Source organism: Serinus canaria, chromosome 3, assembly GCF_022539315.1.
Source record: "Serinus canaria isolate serCan28SL12 chromosome 3, serCan2020, whole genome shotgun sequence".
Lineage (NCBI taxonomy): Eukaryota > Metazoa > Chordata > Aves > Passeriformes > Fringillidae > Serinus > Serinus canaria.
This window is the reverse complement of record NC_066316.1, coordinates 69,680,036-69,702,610: the sequence shown is the minus strand read 5'-3', so window position 1 is coordinate 69,702,610 and position 22,575 is coordinate 69,680,036. Positions and strand designations below refer to the sequence as shown.

The following is a 22,575-nucleotide window of genomic DNA, read 5'->3' as shown; positions in this document are numbered from 1 at the left end:
CCAGGGTCCTACGAGTCATGCAGGGGCTGACAATATTTGCTGGTGCTGGTTTTCTCAAAGGAGAAAAAAACCCCACAATTTCAAGGGAACACAAACCTGCCTTGTGCAAAGACTGAAGGGAGAAAAGGAGGGGAAATTATATGACACTGTAGTATCTTCTTCTTTTGAGGTGAAGGGGAGTTAGAGGAAGGCAGTCGCCTAAGAGAGGCCTAGGTGTATCAGGAGGCTGGGTTTCTCCTTGGTTTTGTTTTGTTTTCTTTTACAATCTAGGTTGTTCCTCCCTCAGCTGTTTGGAATAGGTTGTATCTTTTCAGATAATTAAATGTTGCAGCAGGACAAATTTTTATTGTATAACCTGGAAGAAGACAGGGAAAAAAGCCTGCTCAGTGCTCTGCTGCATGTCTGGATTCTTGCCAAAGTTTTTATGTGTTTAACTACACTTATGCTCAATTTTTTTTTTTTCCCTCTTCTTTGGTGTAACTGTTGTGTTATAAAAATTACTGGTAAAATTACTATTATTACTTGTGTGGGAGATATGGCAAGGGCTACTCAGGGTGGTTGTGCACCTCTCTGAGAGTGCGTGTTCAGTGCAGACAGATCATTTGCTACCAAGTGGTGGTTCCGGCCACCATCCTTCCCCGAGTGTAACTTGTTTCTCTGAAATAATGGTCACACTATCCTTCTCTCTCCCAGGTTTAACCAGTTGAATAATTTTCCTTTCCTTTTTTATTTCTTCCTTTTTATTTTTTTTTCTACTAGGAATTCTCCCTTGCTAATAGACACATAGATTCAAAATCCCTTGATAATCCCTACACAAAGCTGACATTTACTTACTCCCTTTTCAGTTACTTATATTTGTGCTCACTCTGCTAGGGCTACTTTTTAATCCTGTTGCTCCCCATTATCCTCCCTGCAGAGAAGAGAGTAGCTTCCCATGTTTTAAATTTAAAGTATAACTTTTAAGTTCTTGATGTAGACAGGTCTGCTTGTGAGAGTTACCTACATGTGATGTGCCTCTGGTTCGCTAATTTATGGGAAATCTGAATAAATACATTTCTTTCATTTAAATAAACCAAAAATACAGTTATAAATATTTTATAGGTTAAAATATGTGTAGTAATTTTATTTATATTTTTATTTATAAACATATACAAATATGTATGTATGGGTATATATTTAAATGTAGATATGAACGGAAGGATTTTTGGGAGATATTATGCATAAGCTATGGCTTTGGGATTGCTGTCCTGATGTATTTGTATCAGTTGAAGAAAACAGTATATAGAGAGGATGGAAAAAGAACAGATGTGGTGAAGCATGGGTTACATGAGAGTTCTTTGACAACACCCAGAACAGCTGCATTATTCATTGTCTGTATGGCTTTTAATAGGATGCTGAAGTGCTGACCAGCACAGTAAAACCTTATTGTCACACAACTTGTTCCTATTCTTGGGCTGCAACCATGATGTGATTTGGACAAGAAAGTGGAAAGTGATGTTAATAGGAAAAGAACACTGAAGTCTTTACTTATTAAATTCATTTAATACTTTTAAATGGGGGGGGGGGGGGAAGTAATCAAATTCTCAAACCAAACCAATTGAGTAGGGTGGAGAAATTGAGTAGGGTGGAGGGGAAGGGAAAAAGGATGCTTCATTTTCCCCTGGCCATGCCAGTATTTCTTATAGGGTTGACAAAGTATTTATACACTTATCAAATATTTAATTTTCTGCATCCTTTAAGCTTTTAGAGTTTTTTAAGATGTTTAGCTCGGAGTCATGCTCTGAGATAATTAATACAGAAATATGTTTTCAGATTTTAGTAGATAAGTATGCAATTCATAATTAAAAACACAACATCAGCATAAACATTAAGGAAAAAACCATAATTCAGAGAGTACTGAAATCATTATGGAAGCCAGGAAATGCAGAAATTGGACAGAATTTAAATGCTGACAATTTAAATCACAGTGATTTCTCCCACAAACACTTGTGTTCCAAGAAGCCACTGTATATTAATTTACTTGTCCACAGTGTTTGTGAATAGTGTCATAAACCAGTAAACTGAAATGGCATGGCAGATGCCACCCACAAAGCACAGGGTGAATAATTTGAATATAACTTCTACCAAAGTTTTTTTCTATAGAGAGAATATTTAGGAGCATGGTCTACAGAGACATAATGGCAGTGTTGACTACCATAAGTATATTTAACTGAAAGGGGTGCTCAGGATCATGGAAACAAAGCAAAATTAACCCTAGCATGTCCAGCTAATCTTTTTAATACCACCTGCCAGCAAGAAGCCCCATGCAGGTGAGCTCTTCCTAAAGAACAGCACTAAGTAAGAGTGGAGGACTGAACTTCACTTTTGTTATTTCTTTCAGTTTTAATAACACATGGTACTGTCCTTTACACAGACCTTTCTCAACATTAATACTTAAAAACATAGAAGTAGCTGTAGAAGTACTTTTAATACTGCACAGGTGCTGTTGTACTTGTAGGAATGCTGAATCAGGACACTTGGGCAGCCAGCTGCAGTTGTAAGTCAGCATTGGTGAGGCTTATTGCACTGATAGAACCTAGATACCATGTCTGGTTTTAGAGAAAAATAATAAAGAGAAATGTGATAGGAATTTGTGTACATTAAGCCCATTTGCTTTTGGGCTGTGATAATTGCACATCCATTGCTTTACCTGTGTCTGCTCTTTGTTAAGGACTCGATAGGAGGAGGGAAGAGGGGACAAGAGGAAGGCAAGAGAGGAGAGATCAAAAAGACGGCACAAAAGCAAGCTAAAACCATAAATCAAGAACAATTAATTATTAATAGATTAAATTCCCATCATATAGTAAAGAAAGCTAAGCCAAAAATTGAAGTAGGAGTGCTCAGAAGATTGAATCAGTAGTTTCTGTCTTTTAAATGCTTTCAGTAACATGATAAAAGGTTTGTGCTTTTCTAGGATTCTGCTGTAAGTCAAGTTTATTTTATGTCTCTGCTTAAAGAACTACAATTCTGATATTTGCATCCCTAAAAGATTAAGTGATTCATAGTAGAATTGCCTTTCTAACATGATTGATCTGAGACACACAACAGAAGTAAGGATTCCTTAGTTTAGAGTATCCATAATGATACAAACCTTTGGTTAAGCATCTTTCTGCCCAGGTTTCCCAGGACACAGCAAGCATTCATAACACTGCAGCAGAGCTGCTCTGGATAAAAAGAGATGATTCTTTAACAGAAGAAGATGACAGGTGTCTTCAACTCAGCCTTGTTTGTTTCCTAATAGTGAAGACAGAAGAATCAAGCAACTAGTTATACATGCAGTGTCATACTCACTGTGTAGGCAGAGAACCAAAATTCTGAGAAGTCAAGATGTTAAAAAGCTTGGGCATCAGGTCCACTGATTTTTGGGATTTGGCTTTAGCCTGCTGAAGACATGCTCATCCATTTGTCTTTCAAAAAGTCTGGAAATCTATGGCTGATTACAGCACAAGAAAGGTTCTCAGCTATCCATGACAAAAGCACTCTGAGTATTGCTCAACAAAATTACTTCTCTGCTTAATAAAATCCTGTGCTGCTGACTAGACTGATGGCATCATGGCAATTTCCTTGTCGGTTAACTTTTTTTCCATATTCCCAGCTCATTATTCCTCTTATCCCCATTTGAACCACAAATTCACTTCAGTATTAACTTACAAAGGTTTTCATTTTGCTGTTTCCAACATGGTTAAGACACCAACTCTCTTATTTCCTAAAAATAACATCTAGGTTAGGTTATGTCCCATTATTATGGCTGTCTCAGAGAGACCTTGAAAACATCTTTTATATTCCTGATGCTTTTTGGTGAGATTAATAGGAGAGCATCTAAGCTGTGGTTGATTGTAGGTGTACAGAACTACAGCTGACAATGAACATGGGCCTTAGAGAAGGGGACAACACAGGAGGGAAGATGGCATGGAGTTATGTATCATTTTCATAGACGGAATATAGGTCCTGGAATATTGGTGCAGGAGGAATCTATGTTGTACTCTAATACTTTGGCATTCGAGATGGCAGTGGATATACTGAGTCAAGAAGGCTCCCTTCACCCCTTTAAAATATATTTAAAGGTGGGGATTCCAGTAGATTCTTATTCTGGTAGACATCTTTCAAGTACTCACAAAGTTTATTAAGGAGATTGTTGGGGTTTTATATATACAGTTAAAAACACTCAAACTTGAACTTGTATCAGACAATTTGTTTTTATTTATTCTTGGCTGGCAACTTAAGACAGCTGTCACTTGGACAATTCTTCTGAGCAATTCGATACATTCATCTTGATGCAGATGAAGTATAAAAGGGTTATGTTCAACTCTACATTGGATCTGAATCCTGAATAGTATTCATATTCAGCTCTGTTTGGAATTGAATTTCATCTAAGTTATTGCATGCTTCATGTAATACTGTGAACAAATTTAGTGGAAGCAGTGGATAAAAATGTGTTTCATTTAGAGAGGAATAATGATGGCCTAAAGTCATGTGAGAAGTCGTCCTGGAATGTGATAGTGCTGAGGTCTTCAGGGCTGGGCTAATGAATAAACTACAGTCTCCCAAGCAGGGACAAAATAAAAGGTCTCTCAAACCAGCACACGTCTGCGCTTTGCACGAGTGAGATAATGTGGACAGCCACATACTCAGTGTGGCATTGCCCAGGGAAGGCAATGAACCCTTCATGCATTGCAAATTATTTAGGAGGTCTGTCATCAATGATCAAGCATTGACAGTACAAAATGACTGTGGTAATGGTGACATGGGAGTGTGCACCAAGCCGTCTGGTATTATCGGTGACCATCCTTTATCTGCCCCACCTCTGTGTATCATCGTGCCAGACACGCAGCTACGTAGCATTTCAACATTTCACAGGTGTTACTTATGCTAGTATGTAACTTTTCCTTAGGATGACAGCTGACACTTTACTGCTTTCTTCCCAAGGGTATACTCCTCCCTTCTGTTTCCCTTGGTGAGTACAGTCCTGTGAAGCTGCACTTTGAATCACCAGGGATTTGTTTCTGGCTTCCATGCTGGGGGCAGCTGTGCAGTGATCTGCAGTCTGGAGAGCTGAGGACTTGTCCTGCATTGTGCTTTTCTTGTACCATTTCCACACTTGTGCAATGTGTTGGAATGGTTTTCAGGACCTTGGCAGCTAGCTCTGCTCTCTCCTTGGGTGTGGCCCTCTTTCCATTTTGCCATGCTACGTGACCAGGTGGCTCTCAGAACATCTGAGCACCCTCAGATCTGAGGAGGTTGCGACACACAGCTTTTGCTAATAGTCCATTCCTCCTGACCAGGCTTTTGCCACTTTTTAAGCTAAATAAGGTGTGTGACAATTAGGAATGCGTGTATGCATATATATATGTGTGTAATTTATTGCTCTGTAGTGCCAGCTGCAGTATAATAAGGGGTTTGAAGAGGGTAGTCATGAAAAACTTCATCTTTCTGGTTTTATTGGCTCAAGAACTGAATTAGAGTGAATAAGCTGGAATGCTTCTTCACTTACCTCTTTAAAACAAGCACTTGACCTGCCATGGCTCAAGATCTGCAAAAGCAAAGCGTGACCCACTTAAAAAACCAAACTGCCTAAACTACTGTTTCAATAAGATTTAAAGATTTTAAAAGAAATCTACCATTCCTACAAACTAGTATTGTTCATATAATTTTCAAAATCACAGGGGGGGGTAACATTTCACCAGATAAGTTTTCAGTTTGTTGTGGTTACAAATAATGTCTAAAGATTTAAATAAAATGTAACGTTTTCTACTACAGACTTTGTTTTTTATGATGGAAATTGGACATCTTAATTTCCTCTGAATCATATCTTATGAAATGTAAATGAAAATTTATCTTCTCTTCCTCTCCTGTCTTCACAATTCTCCTCCCCCTTTTTTTGTTCTTTTCCTTTTACCATTTTTCTTTCTAGGGCATATTTGCTGGAAAAAAAAAAAAAAGAAAGAGAGATTTGTCTCTTTGTCTCTCTAAAAAAAAGAATAATTGTCTCAGAGGAAAACTGAGATTAAAAAGTTTAGCTTTTGAAAAGTCTGAAAAATCTGACAAAGTATGTGAAAAATCTGACAAAGTATGCCATAAATGTTTAGCAACCAGAGTTCAGATAAAAAGAACATGAAGATCTGTTTAGTTTTCTTATGTTTCCTCTGGAGAAATTTATGATTTTAAAAGGCTCATCAGAGGCAATTCTGGATATTTCCCCTCCCTCTTATCTGGGGGGAGTTTTGATGGTTTTTCTTCTGGATTCACGAAGGGTATCTTTTTTTGTCTGGTGTGTCAGACAGTTTTGATTAGATAAATTTCTGACTCTTGAACCTGAAAAAGACTCCCACTTCCCAAACATGGGAGATGCGTAGACAGTTTGTGAGGGTTATTTCCCAAGTGTCTGCCAAGCAAAAGAGAAGCTCCCCGTGCTTGTTGCTGGCTGCTGTTCAGAGCCTTGTGCAGAGCTGGGAAACTGAAAAGCTTTGTCAGGTTCACCGTGTGGCCAGCTGGGAAAGCCTGGGCTGCAGAAGAGAAAAACGATGGTGTCACCTGCAGAGGAAAAGGGTAGGTAGCTTGAGAAAAACCCTACAGAATAGGAGAGATTTTTATTCCCAGCCTTTCCCAACAGGTGCCAAGAAGGCGTGGGAGGGAAGTGGTAGATTAGGAACAGGGGACAAGACTCATGCCTGCCTTCTGCATACAGGAAACACTTGTTGTCTACCAGGTTTTAATGGTTGACAGCCACCTCCCTCCTGCATTCCAAAGCACCAGCAAATAATGGAATGAGTTTATGCAAAGGGGACTCCAGGAGCTGCTAATGGAGTGGTTTTGCTGTAATTTATTTAGAAAATATCTAAAATAGTTTGAGCCCAACACTAGAACTGTTGTAGCTAAAACTATGGTTAGTCATGATGCTTTTAAGGGTTAGCTTAAAAAGTACCTTTGTCAAATCTGTTGTTCTAAGCCACAGATACCAAAGCCAATCGTGGACTATGTTGGATTGGCCTATATCCAAACTAACAACTTCAGAAATTCCATTGCAGAATCAATAACTCTGTATTTCTTGACATTTCCTGGAAATCTGGGTGTTTCTGGACTGTACAGTTTCAACTAGATTCATCTAATTCCCTCTTGCATTATTGTTCATCCACAAAATATATTTTTAGAGGTAAGATATGATGTGGGTTTTTTAATACTAAGCAGGAATTAGAAATTTCATTCAATTATCCACCAATAATAGTGCAATTTAAATGCTGTTGTAGTTGTATCTCTTTAGTAGCTAATATTTACCAGTTGAAGTGCACAGTAGCATAATGCAGCATGACTGTAGTAATTAATCTGTAATAGCAGGAAAACATGTATGTCCCTTTTTTCTTCATAAGTAATAATGTATCTGTTTTCTAGACAGATGCAATGTTTATTTTAATGTTTTCTGCATTAATTAGTTCTGTTTGGAGCCTAAAATAAACACACCTAAGAATAAAAATGCATTTCATGAGAACATTTCCTCTTAGAAGTTTCTCTTGCTTAATGGAGAATATTGTGATATGGAAGTAATTGTGAGATTCTAAGCAAAGAGTTGGAAGGACTATTCCACTTAATTTACATTTTTGCCCACAACTCTATAAGGAACCAGTGGGTTTGGAGTCATTCCCATTTTCTTCATACTGGTTTCATAAAGTTTATTCTAACCAATATTGAGGCACTTCTCTGTAATAATTATTATAAGAAATAATTTTAATGAATTCCGGAAGCCTTAGGTGTACACTGTTATTTGGAATAAATGCTAAGTTATAGTACTGTAATTCAGATGTCAAATGAGGTATCCAGCTGACTTTTATGAAGTCAGGATAGGCTATTTTAGTAATAGTAGTTCCTTGTGCCTAAAACTCTTCATTTGTAAATGATGGAAAATCTGTACATCAGAGAAGTTATCAAGGAGTGTAAACACTTTATACATCTCATAAAAGGGCTTTTTGAAGCTCACAGGCTATTAAATCCAAATTTTCCAAAATAGCTGCTATGTTGGGCACCTCGATATTGGGGGCCTGACTTGAGACACATTTCAGTTGAAATGCACCAAATGATACCCTGGTATGAGGTGTAATAAGATTTACCTCACATGATTTTAATCTATTTAATGAGAGCTTCTGTGGAGAAGAGAGACTACATTAATTTAATATTTAAATTTTTTGATTAAGTATTGTCATTTTTCATTCTGCTAAGAAGTTTTCAGAGTCAGAACCATACATTAATTTTTTCTGTCACAGGACCATCACATCAAGCTAGCATGTTAAACATGTAGTTCACTTTGTTGTTTATGAATTTTGGCTTTGATCAAATTAGCAGTCCAATTTGCAGTTTGTTTATGGTCTTTATTCTTTCACATATTAACGGCCTCACCTTAGTAACACAGTGCTCACAAGGATGGCTTTCTGCCTCTTCTCCTGTGACAGCCTATATTCTACTGTGCCTGACCTAGGGAAAGTCCCCATGTTGCTAGCAAAAGGTTCTTACTTTTCCATTTATCGTTTCAGACTATCTGCTACCCAAGATAAAAATCTCTGGTTTATAAATTTCATTACATCATGAGTTACTTTTAGGTATCTAGAGCTAGAGCTGCTGAGGGACACTTTGGTGCTTTAGTTAGTTAACTAACTCCTGGGCATCTGTTCCCTAGACTGAATTAAAACTGCAGGTGAGACCTAGATTTCCTACCTTGTACTGTGAGACAAACTATAACCTTCCTCTGCTGAGCCCTTACAGCCAGCTAAAAGGAAACACTGGGCACAGGAGTATATTAGAAATTCTGCCTTACTCTTGAGCTACATAGAATTATAAAATATCCTGAGTTGGAAGGGCAAACTTCAACTCCTGGCCATGCACAGGACACCCCAGGAGTCACACCATGTGCCCGAGAGCATTGTCCAAACATTTGTTGAACCCTGTCAAGCTGGTGCTGTGACCACTTCCCTGGGGAGCCTGTTCCTGTGCCCAGCCATCCTCTGGGTGAAGCACCTTTTCCTGATATCAAACCTAAACCACCCCTGACACAACTTCAGGCCGTTCCCTCGGGTCCTGTCACTGGGCCCCACAGAGAAGAGATCAGTGCCTGCCCTCCTCTTGCCCTCACCAGGAAGCTGTAACTGCAATGAGGTCTCCCCTCAGTCTCCTCCAGGCTGAATAAGCCAAGTGACCTCAGCCACTCCTCATACAGCTTCTCCTCAAGATCCTTCACCATTTTTGTGACCTTTATTCAGAAGTTTTCTAACAGCTTAATATCCTTGTTACATTGTGGCGCCCAGAAATGTACACAGGACTCAAGGCGAGGCCATGTGCAGTACCATGCAGAGATGCCCAGGAAAAGCCAGCTCAGTTAACTAGCACAGAGCAGCCACATCAGTGCCCTCTTTGGCAGAGACTGATAATATATGTGGCTCCATAAGATTATTTCTTTTTTGCCCTATAATCATTTAATGTAATGCTGCTAGACTTTTTTCAAGTGCCACAGACCTTCCAGACCGCTGAGCTCCTCTTGACAGCAGCAATTTTGTGTGAAAGCATGGGGAAGAGATGAAGATTGATGGTGCTTAAGAAAGAGCTGATTTCCAGAGACTGATTGCTCTGTCTGTAGTACAGATACTCCTAAGTTTGCAGAAAAAGAATTGTATTTCTTGTCTCTGGTATCTATATATAAATACTTCATCTAAAAGGAGTAAGTGTGGAGCTAAATTAGACAGTTTATGTTAAATCTATACTAACCATTATATACAATTTAGAGTTAGTGACAGGACACTGTACACTCTCACAAAACAGAAAAGACCTACAAGCATAGAAGAAAGAGACCTGCTAAATCAAAACCTCTGACGTAATAGATTCTATATCATTGTGAATTGCATTCTGAAATGAAAAAAGGAAAGGGGTTACATTTGTTAGTTGTGGCTTCTGATAGGGGAAACTTAAAATTAACTCCAAGCCGCTCTCTTCCGCTCCAAAATGCTTTTGCCATTTATCCTTTATTGCTTAATAGTAGAAGTATTTTCAAGTTCCTATCTCTTAGAAAATAAACATACACGTTTATTTTCACTCTTTACTTTGAAAGAGATAGTTTTGATGAATGTTTACACTAAGAAGATTATCTAGTGATACAGCTTTGACCCAGCAGCAGGATTCAAAATCGTGAGAGCAAAGATGTGAGGCTAACTCATATCAAACTTCCTCACTTTCTCTTGTACTGAAACACAAAGAGTTGCAAGTGCAATCATTTATGTTAATACTATTTTTTTGCATATACATTTTTTGTGAATGTCTTTCAGGTTCAGGAGAGTTTAAATATTCTCTCAGTTATTCACTGTTGAATAATCCGTGCTCCTGCTTTTGGTGCTAGTTCTTTTCTGCTTTTTCAAGTCCCCTTATAGTACCATTTTACCATGAATAGCTCAAAAAATACAGATTTAATATACCAACCTAGGAAGGTGAAGAACCAAGGATGCCAACATAAATCAGTCTCTTTCTGCATAAAGGCACAGAGGCACCGGCAATTTTTTTTTTTCTTTAGCCATACTAAACTTGGATCAGAAAACAGTAACCAGGTCTGTGAGAACCAATGTGTGTGGTATATTTTTTCCTGCTGTTGCATTTCTGTGCTCTGGTATTGCATGTTAATTAATACACGTAAGGCGTTTGCCCAACACTAACTTTGTAGTTCTTTGCAACATGTTCTCTGCTTCTGTAGAGCTGCTTACTGAAGGACTTGCTGCCACCCTCCTGCAGTTCCTTCTCTAATTGAGCCCCTTTCATAGTTTTAATTTGTCTGCCAAATGACTTATCAGTTGGAAAGGCTCAAGTCAGATACTACTTCCTTTTTTTTTTTTTTGCTTGTTTTTACCTGAGTGCTGCCAGAAGAAAGAAGGGGTTAAAGCGTGGGAGGATTGCTAAGAAAAAGGGTTTGGTTACTGACACACAGGACTGCATCTCACACACGATAGTTTGTTTATTCTTCTGTAAAGAGCAGAAAGAATTATCATCATCATGGTAAGGCAAACAACACTCTCTTTTATTCCCTTTTTAAACCTCATCAAAAATCTTCATGTTAATACACAGTTACTATTTTTTAAATCATAAAATCTACTGATCTCCATTAGTTTTATAGAGCATTTCTTTAACAAACAGATGCTCCTCTTGACAGAAGGGGAGGGGGGAACAATTTTAGTTTATGGAAATAACTAGCTCTGGGGAAGTGGAGATGGGAGCAGACATGCCTTTTCTGACATGCCCGTTCTTATTTATCTCCCTTCTCTCCTAAATACTCATGTAAGGATCTGTTTCACTTTATCAATGCTTCTTTGTCTTTCCTGGGCTTTTTTGAAAGATTTCCATTCATTTGATTTTACATGATTTGCTCCTTTCAGTTTTCCTGTTCTTTTCTAATACATCCAATATCTAAAACTTGGTGTTTGACACCTAAGAAATATTACAGTGTAAAATAATTTATATATACATCTATGCTTCTTGAGCTGATTATTTCCTTTCCAAAAAATCCATTAAACATGCAGGCTCGTTAGTTTCATTAATCTATATGCTGTTGCAAAATAGTCAATTTTCAATGTACGTTTGAACTAAAAATCTACTTTTACAGTGAAAAAATAAATTGGAAGCAGACAGGTCCTGCTCTCTTGAAGATATGAAATGTTTCACTAAAATACCCTGACTTACTAGAAAATACAGTATGTGTAAAAATATGACTATTAAGAAAACTTACATTTGTTTCACTCTGCTCAAGTCTCGCATTTATAGCCCCTTGCTTGCTCAGGTAAGTGCCTGAATCTAAATAAATGTATTTCCTGCACAAATTGCTCAGGTAAAGCTGAAATTGTTTAAAATCCAATTATTGCTATTTATATCCTCTCTCTGCATAGCAGGCAAAGAGCTGGAAAAGGCAGGGAGTGAATTCCATGCTAGACAGGACCTGTTAAATTTAAAGTGTGGGTTTTTTTTCTAACTCTGAAGAGGACATTGTCAACCTGGAACATGGTATACTTAAAATAATTGCTAAAAAAAGTTTAGACAGCATATGCCAAACTCTTCATATTCAGAAGGCAGTTAGGGAGTTAAAATAACATAAGCCATATTTTCTTAGTAGCAACCCCACTTTGTGTCTTTGTGAAGGGTCAGCATAAACAATGAATAATGAGTGTAGTGAACTGAAGTAATTCAAATCCATTTGATTGACAGCAAGGTCAGTTAAACTGGTTAAGTTTAGAGATTATTTAGGTTAACTTAAAATATAACTGCTTTTTTCCCTTCAGTGAATCACAACAAGAACTGACTCAAGTCAAATGTTTTGTTAAGTACAATTCCCCCCCATGCTTTTAAAAGAAGAAAATAAGCACCAAGTCTTTATTTCCATCTGCAACTCACCCCTTCTCTCTCTGCCAGTAGCTATGGCACTCACCTGTAGGAGAGCAATATGAAAACTCTTCTCTGTAGGACTCGAGTGGGTCTTGTACTTCTCAGACTTTTCTGTCTCTTAGCTTTGATTTGTACATTGCTCCTTCCAGTTTTTCTACTAATATTTTCACAGCACGTTGAGCCAGCAATACTCCAGAGCAATTTTCAGCCTCACAAAGCCTGGCACTGTTATTGTGATATATTTCAGTCTCAGTCTCTGCAGAATGCTAAAGCCTGAAGAGTAATAGTTTATTTATTTAAATGTTTTTGGCTAAAGCACTTTTTGGGATGTCATGTGACTGCTAGAACTTCAAGGCTTTCTGTTTCTCATGGCTGGGTGAATTACAATAGTGTGATTTAAAGATATTTCACATTACTGGCTTTCCAGCATGAATTTCCAAGGGTCCTACACTAAAAGAATTGTTGAAGATAGAAGGGTCTCAGAAGTTTTCATGTTACTTGAAATCCAGTCATTTATGATCTTCTAATGAATGATAAAGCTTAAACTTATTCTTCTCTAAATGGTTTGTTGCTTTTTTCCCCTCTGAAGATGAACATATGCTGGAAAATAAATGTTTAAATTAAAGATCTGTCCACAATAGATATTACCATCTATTAGTTACCACAAAGTTGCTAATGACTAGTAAAAATACTGCTTTTTTCTCTAATGTGTGCTCTAAGAAGTGTTTTCATTTATGTTCAGCTGACTCAGATGAACTCATCTAAGAAAATAACATCCAACTGATCCCTCAAGACACATCCTGAAGTTTTGATTCAACAGATCATAGTAGCTTATGCTCTCTTTTCACTGGAGACCAGCAAAGCACATGTTTAATTGCTCTGTTAAATTAGGGGTTTGGCTGTGGCAACTTACATTAGCTAATGAGAAAAAAAAACCCAGCCAAAAACAGAGGAAATATTTTAATGCTAGCATAAACAGGTATGAATATAAATACAAACAAAATTTACATTTCTTGGTTAAGAAGGCAGCAGCATTTTGCTTTCAGATTAGAAAATGGCTTTCAAGGTTCATGCAGAGTGCTTGAAATGGCTTCCTCCACACTGTCCAAGGAATGGATAGGCAGGTCCTCTAGATTTTTTCAGTTGCCAATGCCTTTGATCCGGTATTTCGCAAGCAGTTAATGTTTTAAGAGAAAAAATGCTTGAGCATAAGCACATTGAAGAAGCCTGATATGCAGAGCAAGGGTATTTCTTGCCTTCTGAAATCAAACACTTCCATGCAGTGCTCTGAAGTCAAGCATTCTCGTGCTGTGCTCTGGCAGGCTGGGTCCCACTTGGGAGTCCCTTGGGATGCTCGGTCTCTGTGCCCTCTTGCACTGGCAATACTGGCTCACCTACATTTATCTGACTTAAAATACAAGCTCTTCAGGGCAAGTACCTGGTCTTTTATGTGTTTTGAAAGAGCTGTATATAATTAAGGTACTTTGTATGAAGAAATTACTTCAAAACAGTTTACATAGGGCAGCTATTTCAAGATCAAGGAAAAATCTTTAGCCTTGTTCCCCGAGGAAACAAGGCTTATGTGACTGGACTGGCTGGCTGTCCCTCCTCACTTCCATTCAACACCTTTTGAACTTGTTGGTTGTAGTTTAAACTACATTTGAAAGGGGGAGACGTCTCAGTGATAATTAAGTTCCCATGGACTTTATGAAAATCAGTGGCTGGGAAGGGAGAAATCCAGATCCCCAGTTCAAATAACTAATTTTTCGAGGTGTAATCTTGCAAACTAAAAACTTGACAGCAAGTGTAATAATGAGGGTCAGGTTGATAATGTACTCCCAACTACTTTAGAAGACTGACAGCTATTTCCATCCAATTATTGATATGATGGTTGACAACATAATAAAGTTACATTTCTCCTGTTTTGGTGTTCCAACAGTTTTTAGCATTAACAATATAGTCATCCTCTTCACACTTTTAGTTATTATGAATTATGGGAGAAATCAGTATCTTTCCTTATTACCTTGCATTAAGTGTGAAAATTTTGTATTTTTGCTTATTTTAGCTGGCAGTGTTCATTATTGTTATCTTATCCTTTCCCTGTAATTAATTAGTACTGGCAATACATACATAGAATAAGAAATTAGTAATTGGGCTGCATTACTCATGATCTGATAGGGAAATTTATAGTTGGTTTTGTTATCACTAAATGCACTTTACTCGTCTGAGCTGTATGAACTTAATGAAGCCCTTAATATTGCTCTTTGCTTAATTGTTTTGGTTCTACTGGTTGAAAAAAGTCCTCAAAGGGAGGGGGAAAAGACAGGCATCAATTTTCTCATTTGTAGATTATTTCACTGTCTAATAAAACCTAATCCCCAACAATACAAAAACCTGAGCTTAAGGTAATGACCACAGACTTGCCTGTTTGAAGGCCAGTGGTGGAAGATCACTGTGTGAGGACACAGGTCTTGGTTGGCGCTACAGCTGCTTAACTGTTCAAGGAGTGACATTGGTCAACAGAGGTAGGCAAAGACAAGGGTTCCATGGATTTCTGTTAGGTTGCAGTATAAGTCAACTCTACCTTTTCCCCAATTTAGACTCTGTGTTTTTCATGTTTTTTGGTATTTTTCATTTGCTTGGGCAAGCCTTGCTGCCGCACATTCACTGGCGTTAAATAGGTTCAGTGTGGCTCTCTTGAGCCAAGACTGTGTAGGCTGTTGATTAAGAAAAAATAACTAACTTAACACTTTTCCAGCTGGAGGAGGAAGTGACTCCATAAAAAAGGTCCTTATTTTCTTCAATAGCCGAGGGGCCAGACACACCGCAGGCCGGGCACCCCGGCCAGCTGCAGGCAGGCTGACCTGGTGTCTCCCCCGCCTCCGCGCTGGGCCCTTAGACGCTCCGAAGTGAGACTTGCGTGGTCCTTCCTGTTGAAGCTGTTCCACTTCATATAAGTCATTAAGCGTTAATTAGAAGAGGACTTGTTGAGCATTCATTAAACATTAAATACTAATTGAGCGCCCGGGGAGAGCGCCGGCACCATTCGGCCGTGGAGTCATTCTCACGCCGGACCGAACGGGGCCGCGGGCAGCCGAGTCCCCGGCCCGGGGGCGGCGTGCCCGGGGCGGCCGGGCAAGGCAGGCATAGTCGGGCGGCACAGACGGCAACCAGCCACGCCCGCCGGTGCGAGGCGGAAGGTGCGGGTTTATCTCCCCGCAGGGCTTTGAACCCAGATGTCCCACAGGGGCTCCGGCGGCCGGGCGGTGCCGGCCCCGCACGCTTCCCGGGGTTGGGGGAAAGCCACGCCTGCTCCCGGCATCGGCGGACGGCCGGGTCACGGCCGCTCCACACGCTCCGCTGCCCCGCAGTCATCGTGCCGGGAGGGGACGAGCCGGTGCCCCTGCCCTGCGCCGCCCCTCTACCGGCCCGGGCGCCGGCTCACGCCGGGCAGCCCGCACTGCAGCTCGCCGGGGCGGCGGCGGCGCGAACAGCCCGCCTCCAACCCTCGGTGCTTTTCCCTCAACATCAAAGGGCGTCGGTTTTGCCCGGGGCGGCGATTTGCCCTCAATAACAAGGCGGCGGCAGCCGCAGCGCGAGCTGCTGGGGCACCTACGGGGCGCAGCGCCCACTCGCGCCCCGCCGTCCCCTCGACGGCCTCACCCGTGGCCGGGAGGGCCCGCGCTTCCCGCTGCCCCGCGGCCCTCGCTGGGGGCCGGTCCGGCGCTGCCACCGCCCCTCCCTCCGCGGCCGGGAGGGGCGGCAGGGCCAGGTAGGGCTGCTGCCCGCGGCGGGGCGGTGGCTCGGGGCGGGCTGCGGGGGCGGGCTGGGGCGGAGCGCACAGACGGCCGGCGCCGGGGCAGCCGCGCGGGTAGCGGTGGCGTGCGTGGGGCGGCTTCGCGCAGGGGCCGCCGAGCCGAGCGGTGAGTGTCGGGCGCTCGGCGGGGTGGAGAGGTGAGGCGAGGCGAGGATGCGGTGCGGCCGGCGGCGGGTAAAGCCCTCCACGGCACCTTCCTCCTGCTTATCCCGTTTTGGGATGGGGGAGAACAGCGGCAGCCTCGGGCGGCTTCACCTCCCTGGAAACGCGCGGAACGGGGGCCGTGCCTCCTCCGGTGAGGTGGTGCCGGGCTGGTTCTCTGCAGCCGTACCTGCGGCCGCGGGACTGCGCTGAGGGCGCGGGGGCTTCAGCTCCGTCCCGCCCTGGGTGCTGGGGGGACGCCGGGTACTGGCAGTGACAGGCGAGCTGGGTGTCTGCAGCAGGAAACAAGTTGGAAACTGCCGAAGCAGGGTCCGTGCTGCCGAGGGAACCCGCTCTCCTCGAGAGGTCTGGTGCGCCGGGGTAGAAAGTACTCGCGGTGTTTTGAAATAGACGACCCAAAACAAGTATTCATCGTACCGGCATGTAAAAAGGGCTAATGTATTAAAATGCAAATATGCATGTGTACTCGGCGATGCTGTTGCGTGTTTCCTGTTTACCATGTTAATTAGAAGTTGTAAGGCAGAACTTCGCCAAGAGTAATCCAGGGCAGTGTTTGACCCAGTAATGCTCACTGAGTGATGCAGTGGCTTTTACAGTTCTGGGATTTTTAGACCAAAACACAACCCAAATATTTACTGAACTTCATTAATGAGAAATGTATGAATTGTAAGATGACTTACACCTTTGAAACTATTCTCTACCGGTACAAGTGTGAAAACTGACTCAGCCAGTATGGAGAGAAAGTTGAACTCTCCACTCTTGTTTCTCTAAGGAAAATTTTGACCATGAAGTTTGACCCCAATCTTGAAGGCACCAGGATGCTTTTCTGTAATGTTTTGGGTGACGTTAACTAATTGCGCAAAATTTTGATATTTGGGATATATAAAGCTGCCATTATAAAGCAAGATGAGCACACTTGCAAACAAATGCAGGCAAAAACATACAGAAGCATCATGGAGTCCTAATTGTTTTTCAAGGATTTTGTTGTTCTTTTTTTGAGAGCTAGTATTTTTCAGTAAACTGTTTTGTTTCACTGTGTCCTTTTAATTTAGAGGTAGTCATAGAACAAAAAAGTGTATTATAGAAACAATTTTGACATTAAACAAATGTTTGTTTGTTTGTTTTTTTGTAGTCCACCTCGCACCTTCCAGATTCTTCCAGAGAAGAAAATAAAAAGAAACCCGTTTTGGAAAGACTTGGAAATTTGTTTGGTACAGGGAAGAGGAAAAATGTCAAAAGTTCACTAGAACATACTTCATGTCGTAAGGGTGAGAGGTCAGGTTCTCCTCACGGGGCCCAGGCAGTGTACTGTAGGCACTTCAAAGAAGGACACGAAGCTCCTCAAGTTGAGAAACAAGTGAGAAACGTGAGTGGCCTTCCTGAAGCACAGGAATATAATTTCTGTGGGGAAGTAAGACCGCTGTATCACGATACGATTTCGGAATGGAGCAGTAGGGGAGTCTCTTCTGACAGCGAGTGGTCAGCGGATTGGAGCGGCAGCAGTGAAACCATTAAAAACTCTTTCTGTGAGAGCAGCCTGAATGTGGAAACACTGGGGCTGGAGAAAGAATCCGTCACAGATATAAATAATTCCACAACTCCAGATTTCATACAGAGCTTGAGAAATCTGTCTAGTGAAGACTTAGAAAAGAGTATCTTAAGTCACAAACAGCTTGTGAACACGTGGGTGTCTGAGGAGCCCGGGCATGCAAAACCAAAGGATTTGCCATACGAGTTGGAATCTGCAGCGAGTGAGCACGCATATTCTGCTAGAGTGTTAACTGTTGATATCTATCTAAGAAAAACAGAGGAACTCCTTAATGAACCTGTGACTCTTAAATCGGAAGAAAATTGCAGTGATTTGGACACAATGGATAAAAAATCTGCTAGTAAAAGATCTGGAAAACGGAGAAAGTCTCAATCATCTAGTGACATTCCAAATGGAGAGAGAAACCAGACTGAGAATACTGCAAGGGAGGAATCTGGTTTTGAGGATGATGCCCATTCTGAGGTGTTTTCAGACAAGATAATAAACCCTGAACGAAAAGTGAGGTCTCTTCAACAGACTCCTGAAAAAAATTCCTCTTCTTCAGGTAGTAATCAGGACCTAAAAGTTGGATCTGCTCACAAAGGGGCATCTAAAGCTGAAGCTGACAAGGGCAAGCAGCAGATCTCAAACACAGGCTCTGCAAGGAGAAGATCATATAAAAAGAATCAGTCGGATACGGTACCTATTTCCCCTACTGGTTTGAAGGGTCAGGTGAAAGATTACTCTTCAAAAAGGCAACCTTTAGCATCGCCAGACACTAACCCAGTGACAAAAAGAACTTCAGTGGAAAAGGGAACTATACCTGTGGCTTTTGGGGAAGACAGTTTGGAGTCTCCCAAAGCTTCTTTGGCTGCTAAGACAGAAGACTTGGTGTTTGCTGAAGGCAGAAATGATAGCAAGGCAATAAAGAATGGTAATGGTCCAGATGGAAGAGCTTTCTTGCATACTGATGGGATTAAAAATGGAGACCTGTGTCTGTCAGCTGAGAGACAGACAAATTCTGATATAGACACCTCAAAGCTGAAGAGTTTGGATTCTTCCAGAACAGTCATGACAAAGATTAGCCTGTAAGTAACAAACTAGTTTACCTTGTCCCAGTAGCTGTAATTTTGCTTGTATCTGTGCTTAGAATTCTATGGAAACACTAGCTGTGTATCTGTTATCTGTCTAAATTGTTTTCAGTTACAAACTGCCTTTAAAAAAAATAAGTTACCATAACTAAAGCTACCACTTAATGAGCACTGTAGTCTACATGTATTAGAAAAATAATTAATTTTTTCATGTTTAAATTTATAGGGAATGTCTTTTTGTCACATCCATTATATGGAATAATTTAAAATATAAGAACTGCTCAGTAATCATCGTTGTGGATCAGATTAATTCGTCTAGCATTGACCTTAATTAATTTTTCTCTCTGTAACCAAATCAGAATGTGGTTGAAGATTTGGTATGTGAAAATCTTTTGAATAAGAAACGTATTCAGGTTTTCTATGAAGCAGCCAAAGTTCTGCTATTATTTTTATGAAGAAATTGTGGTATGCAATATAGAACTTGATTGTTCAAATGATATGATAGGTCACACTCCAAAGTTTTGAATACATATGGTTGCTTTCTCAAGTATGTGCAGGGTGAATCACTTAAATTTTGATGCATGTGAATAACATCAGGTATTTGCAGAATGAAGCATATATTAGTTTGCAGTTTTTGACTTTACACTTGAAGAAACTGTCTCTGTCAAACAGGTGGTCAGAGCTTTCCTTAGGATTATAAAAAAGCAACTGTATTTATAAAGTTCACTGTTATCACTAATATGAGACCAGTGATTGATTACTTGGATACTGTTAGATTCTCATCTACAGGCAATGATTTGTTTGCATTATTCATGTCTGTTGTTTGGTTGCCAAGGCTGTGTGCTATGTGCAGTTGCAGTCCTTGTTCTGACATGTTCATTTGTAGGTGTGGGGGCACACTGAATCCTGTAGGCCCACCCGAGGTACATTGAGCATTGTTAATTGTCCTTGTGCTAGAGGGAGGTGGAGGTTCAACATGATGGTTTAAGAGACACGTCTGTTTGCAGTTATGGTTCCCACTTCTGAGCAGCACAGGAGCAATTTCCTTTGCACAATTTGTAATATTCTACATCTGAGTCCTTAATTTGTAACTTAAGTTTAAAAAGCCTAGTACTGAAAGTTAAACTGTGGCATTTTTGTACTGGGTGATGCCTTGCCATCTGGCAGTATAGATCACAAATCCTAAACTCATCAGTTTGTATCTTCACAGCTTCAAAGGAAAGGTAGCTTTCATATTGTTTTTTTCTCTGTGTCACTGTCATTAGTGATGATGAAGTTATAAACCCCTGCATAGCTGGATTTCATTTCCTCTGTGTATCTCCTGGGCTTGCCGTACAGTGAATTATCTTTTACTGTACTCCTAAAGTAACAGACGAGGGTCCTGTCTGAAAGACCAGATTTTAATGAATAAATAACCTGTTCTATTTCACCCCATTTTGTGGGGTGTGTGACGCTGTGTCTTGGCCTTATCTGCTGCTATGGGAACTTTATCCCTGGGTGGGGACTGCCTTGTTGCCTGCAAGGTTTCTGATGCATCTGATAGCTGTCATAGCACAGCACCACACCATTTCTTTAGCCAGAGTTACATGCTCGGGTGATCTGGTATAATTTATTCATTAATTAGAATGTATGAACTATAAACTTGGATGGGGATTAAGGTGCTGTAAAATGGGAAAGGGGAAGGTGGTGCCATTACTAGAAGACAGTGTGATTTTATTCTGTAGGTATCGCTATGAACAGGTAAATTTTTCATTTTAAAAGGTCAAAAAGTTATTTTTAGATAGTTCACAATAATTCCTTTCTGGTTGAAAAATACCCATTTACTTAGAGATTCCTTGGCTCCTTTTAAAATGGAATTTATATAATACAAGTAGTTCTCCCTTTAAAATACATGATATCTCTTACTAATGACATTGTGCCAATTCTGGGAACCACGTTTCTTTGGAAACAATTTCAAACAGGTCAGTTTCTCCAGTCAACTCCAGAAATGCAGGTTTCTGGTAAATAAAGATAGCATTTTCTCTCTTTTCTCCATTTCTGTCTGTGAACCAGATAACTTGAAAGTCACAGGATACTTTGCTTCTACCTTTTGAAAGAGAAACCTGTCAGATTTGAGACTAAAATGAGGTTGATGGTAAATCTTAATTGGCAAATAAAACCTCAGGCAGCAGTCACTTTGATGTACTAAGCGGAAAACTTGGCTTCAGTTGTCATACTTTATGTTCAGACATGGTTTTGTAGTTGCCTTTACATTTAAGCCCACTTGTTGAATTATTCTCTTTTCACATGCCATTTTTCTTTGCTCACCTCAATCTGATATTTTGACATCAGTGTTTTTTTGGCACCACTTGCAAGCTTGATGTGTGACTCACCTTCCCTTTTTGACTCTTGGGAGAGGTTTAACTGCTTGCTTCCACAGTTTAGCTGCAAGGTGTAACCACAGAGAAGGACATTGGTATTTCTCTTGTGCCTGCTTGTTCCTGGCGTTGCAGATCAGTAAGAATGAGCCACACTGGACTGATTGTAAGAACGCATTTGTGCTGTTAAGTTTTTTTCCCATACAAGATGGGAGGCTTAAAGGATACTCAAACAAGCTTGGAAACTCAGTTCTTGCAGTAAAGTGTGTCTCATGGCTGTATTTAAAACCAGTATTTTGGAAAGTGGAAAAAGGTGTAATGAAAAGATTAGAGGAGGCCAGCTGTAGTGAGTGGAGCTGCAGGGCTGAGCTTTCTCATGCTCTTTGGTCTCAGCTGTTTGGCTGCTGCTGCTGTGCAGAAGTACTGCAGAATACAAAATACAAAGTGTTGAAGTGGTTGTTTCTGCATAAATTTGCAAAGCTTGAAACTATACCTTTGAGGGTGAGCTCCTCATTTAAAAGAGGTTTTAGGTGTGGCTGATAGGTATCACTGTTAGCCATTAAACTTGCTTGTGTCAGGGCATACAGAGAGACACAGATTTTATGGGGAAGATACGTGTTTTGTTGAAATGTAGTAGTGCAAGTGACAGGCTGACAAAAGGGTAGTATGGGAATGAATTTGTTAAAATAATTGGGCCATTAGTGTTACCTCTTGAAAATACAGGTAATAGAAAAGGATAAGTACATTTTTCTTCTGATCAGAAAAGGATATGAAAGATCCTGGTGAGGAGGAAATTCAGCCCGTGTCAGTAGTGCATCATTGTACCAGGTGAAGGCTAAGCCTGTGCTGTGCTCCATAGGCAGGAGCATAGCCAGCAGGTCAAAGGACAAGATACTTGGTGCTCATGTAGACCCATGAGACATCTGGTAGACCCATGACCCAGATGTCTGGTGACAGCTGGGTCACTCTGTTGAGTTGTAGCTCTTCCTCACCTTCCAACTCTGTTCTGGTATAAGAGAGATGTTCCAAGATTGCAATGAGTCCAGCAGTGAACCATTAAAAAAGTGACAGCTCTGGAGCAAATTATGGATGAGAAGCTGAAGCAACTTGGTTTCTTCAACTGAGAGAAGAGAAGGATACAGATAGACCTCAGTCATCTCTCACTACCTATAGAGAAGTCAGAGCCAG

General features: G+C 40.7%; 1 protein-coding gene and 1 long non-coding RNA gene across 6 annotated transcripts in view; one reads left to right on the top strand and one right to left on the bottom strand.

The window, feature by feature from the left end:
• Positions 1 to 14,334, bottom strand: part of LOC127059339 (uncharacterized) — a 35,293-nt gene extending 20,959 nt beyond the window's left edge. For both annotated transcript variants that reach the window (XR_007777041.1, XR_007777042.1), the window contains exons 1-3: positions 12,476 to 14,334; positions 3,331 to 6,570; positions 3,131 to 3,203 (exon numbers count right to left, since the gene is read on the bottom strand). This is a non-coding gene — a long non-coding RNA (uncharacterized LOC127059339). The remainder of the gene's footprint in view (positions 1 to 3,130; positions 3,204 to 3,330; positions 6,571 to 12,475) is intronic.
• The window catches only part of CRYBG1 (crystallin beta-gamma domain containing 1), a 95,942-nt gene that overhangs the window by 36,059 nt on the left and 37,308 nt on the right, over positions 1 to 22,575 (top strand). For 3 of the 4 annotated variants that reach the window (XR_007777040.1, XM_030235573.2, XM_030235574.2), the window contains one exon: positions 17,544 to 19,027. Coding sequence is in view for 3 of the 4 variants with exons in the window: in XM_030235573.2 (XP_030091433.1) it covers positions 17,544 to 19,027 (1,484 nt within the window). In the remaining variant the exon portion in view is untranslated. Of the gene's footprint in view, positions 1 to 10,782; positions 11,056 to 17,543; positions 19,028 to 22,575 lie in introns of those variants that run through there. The other variant, XM_018917822.3, reaches the window with a different exon arrangement.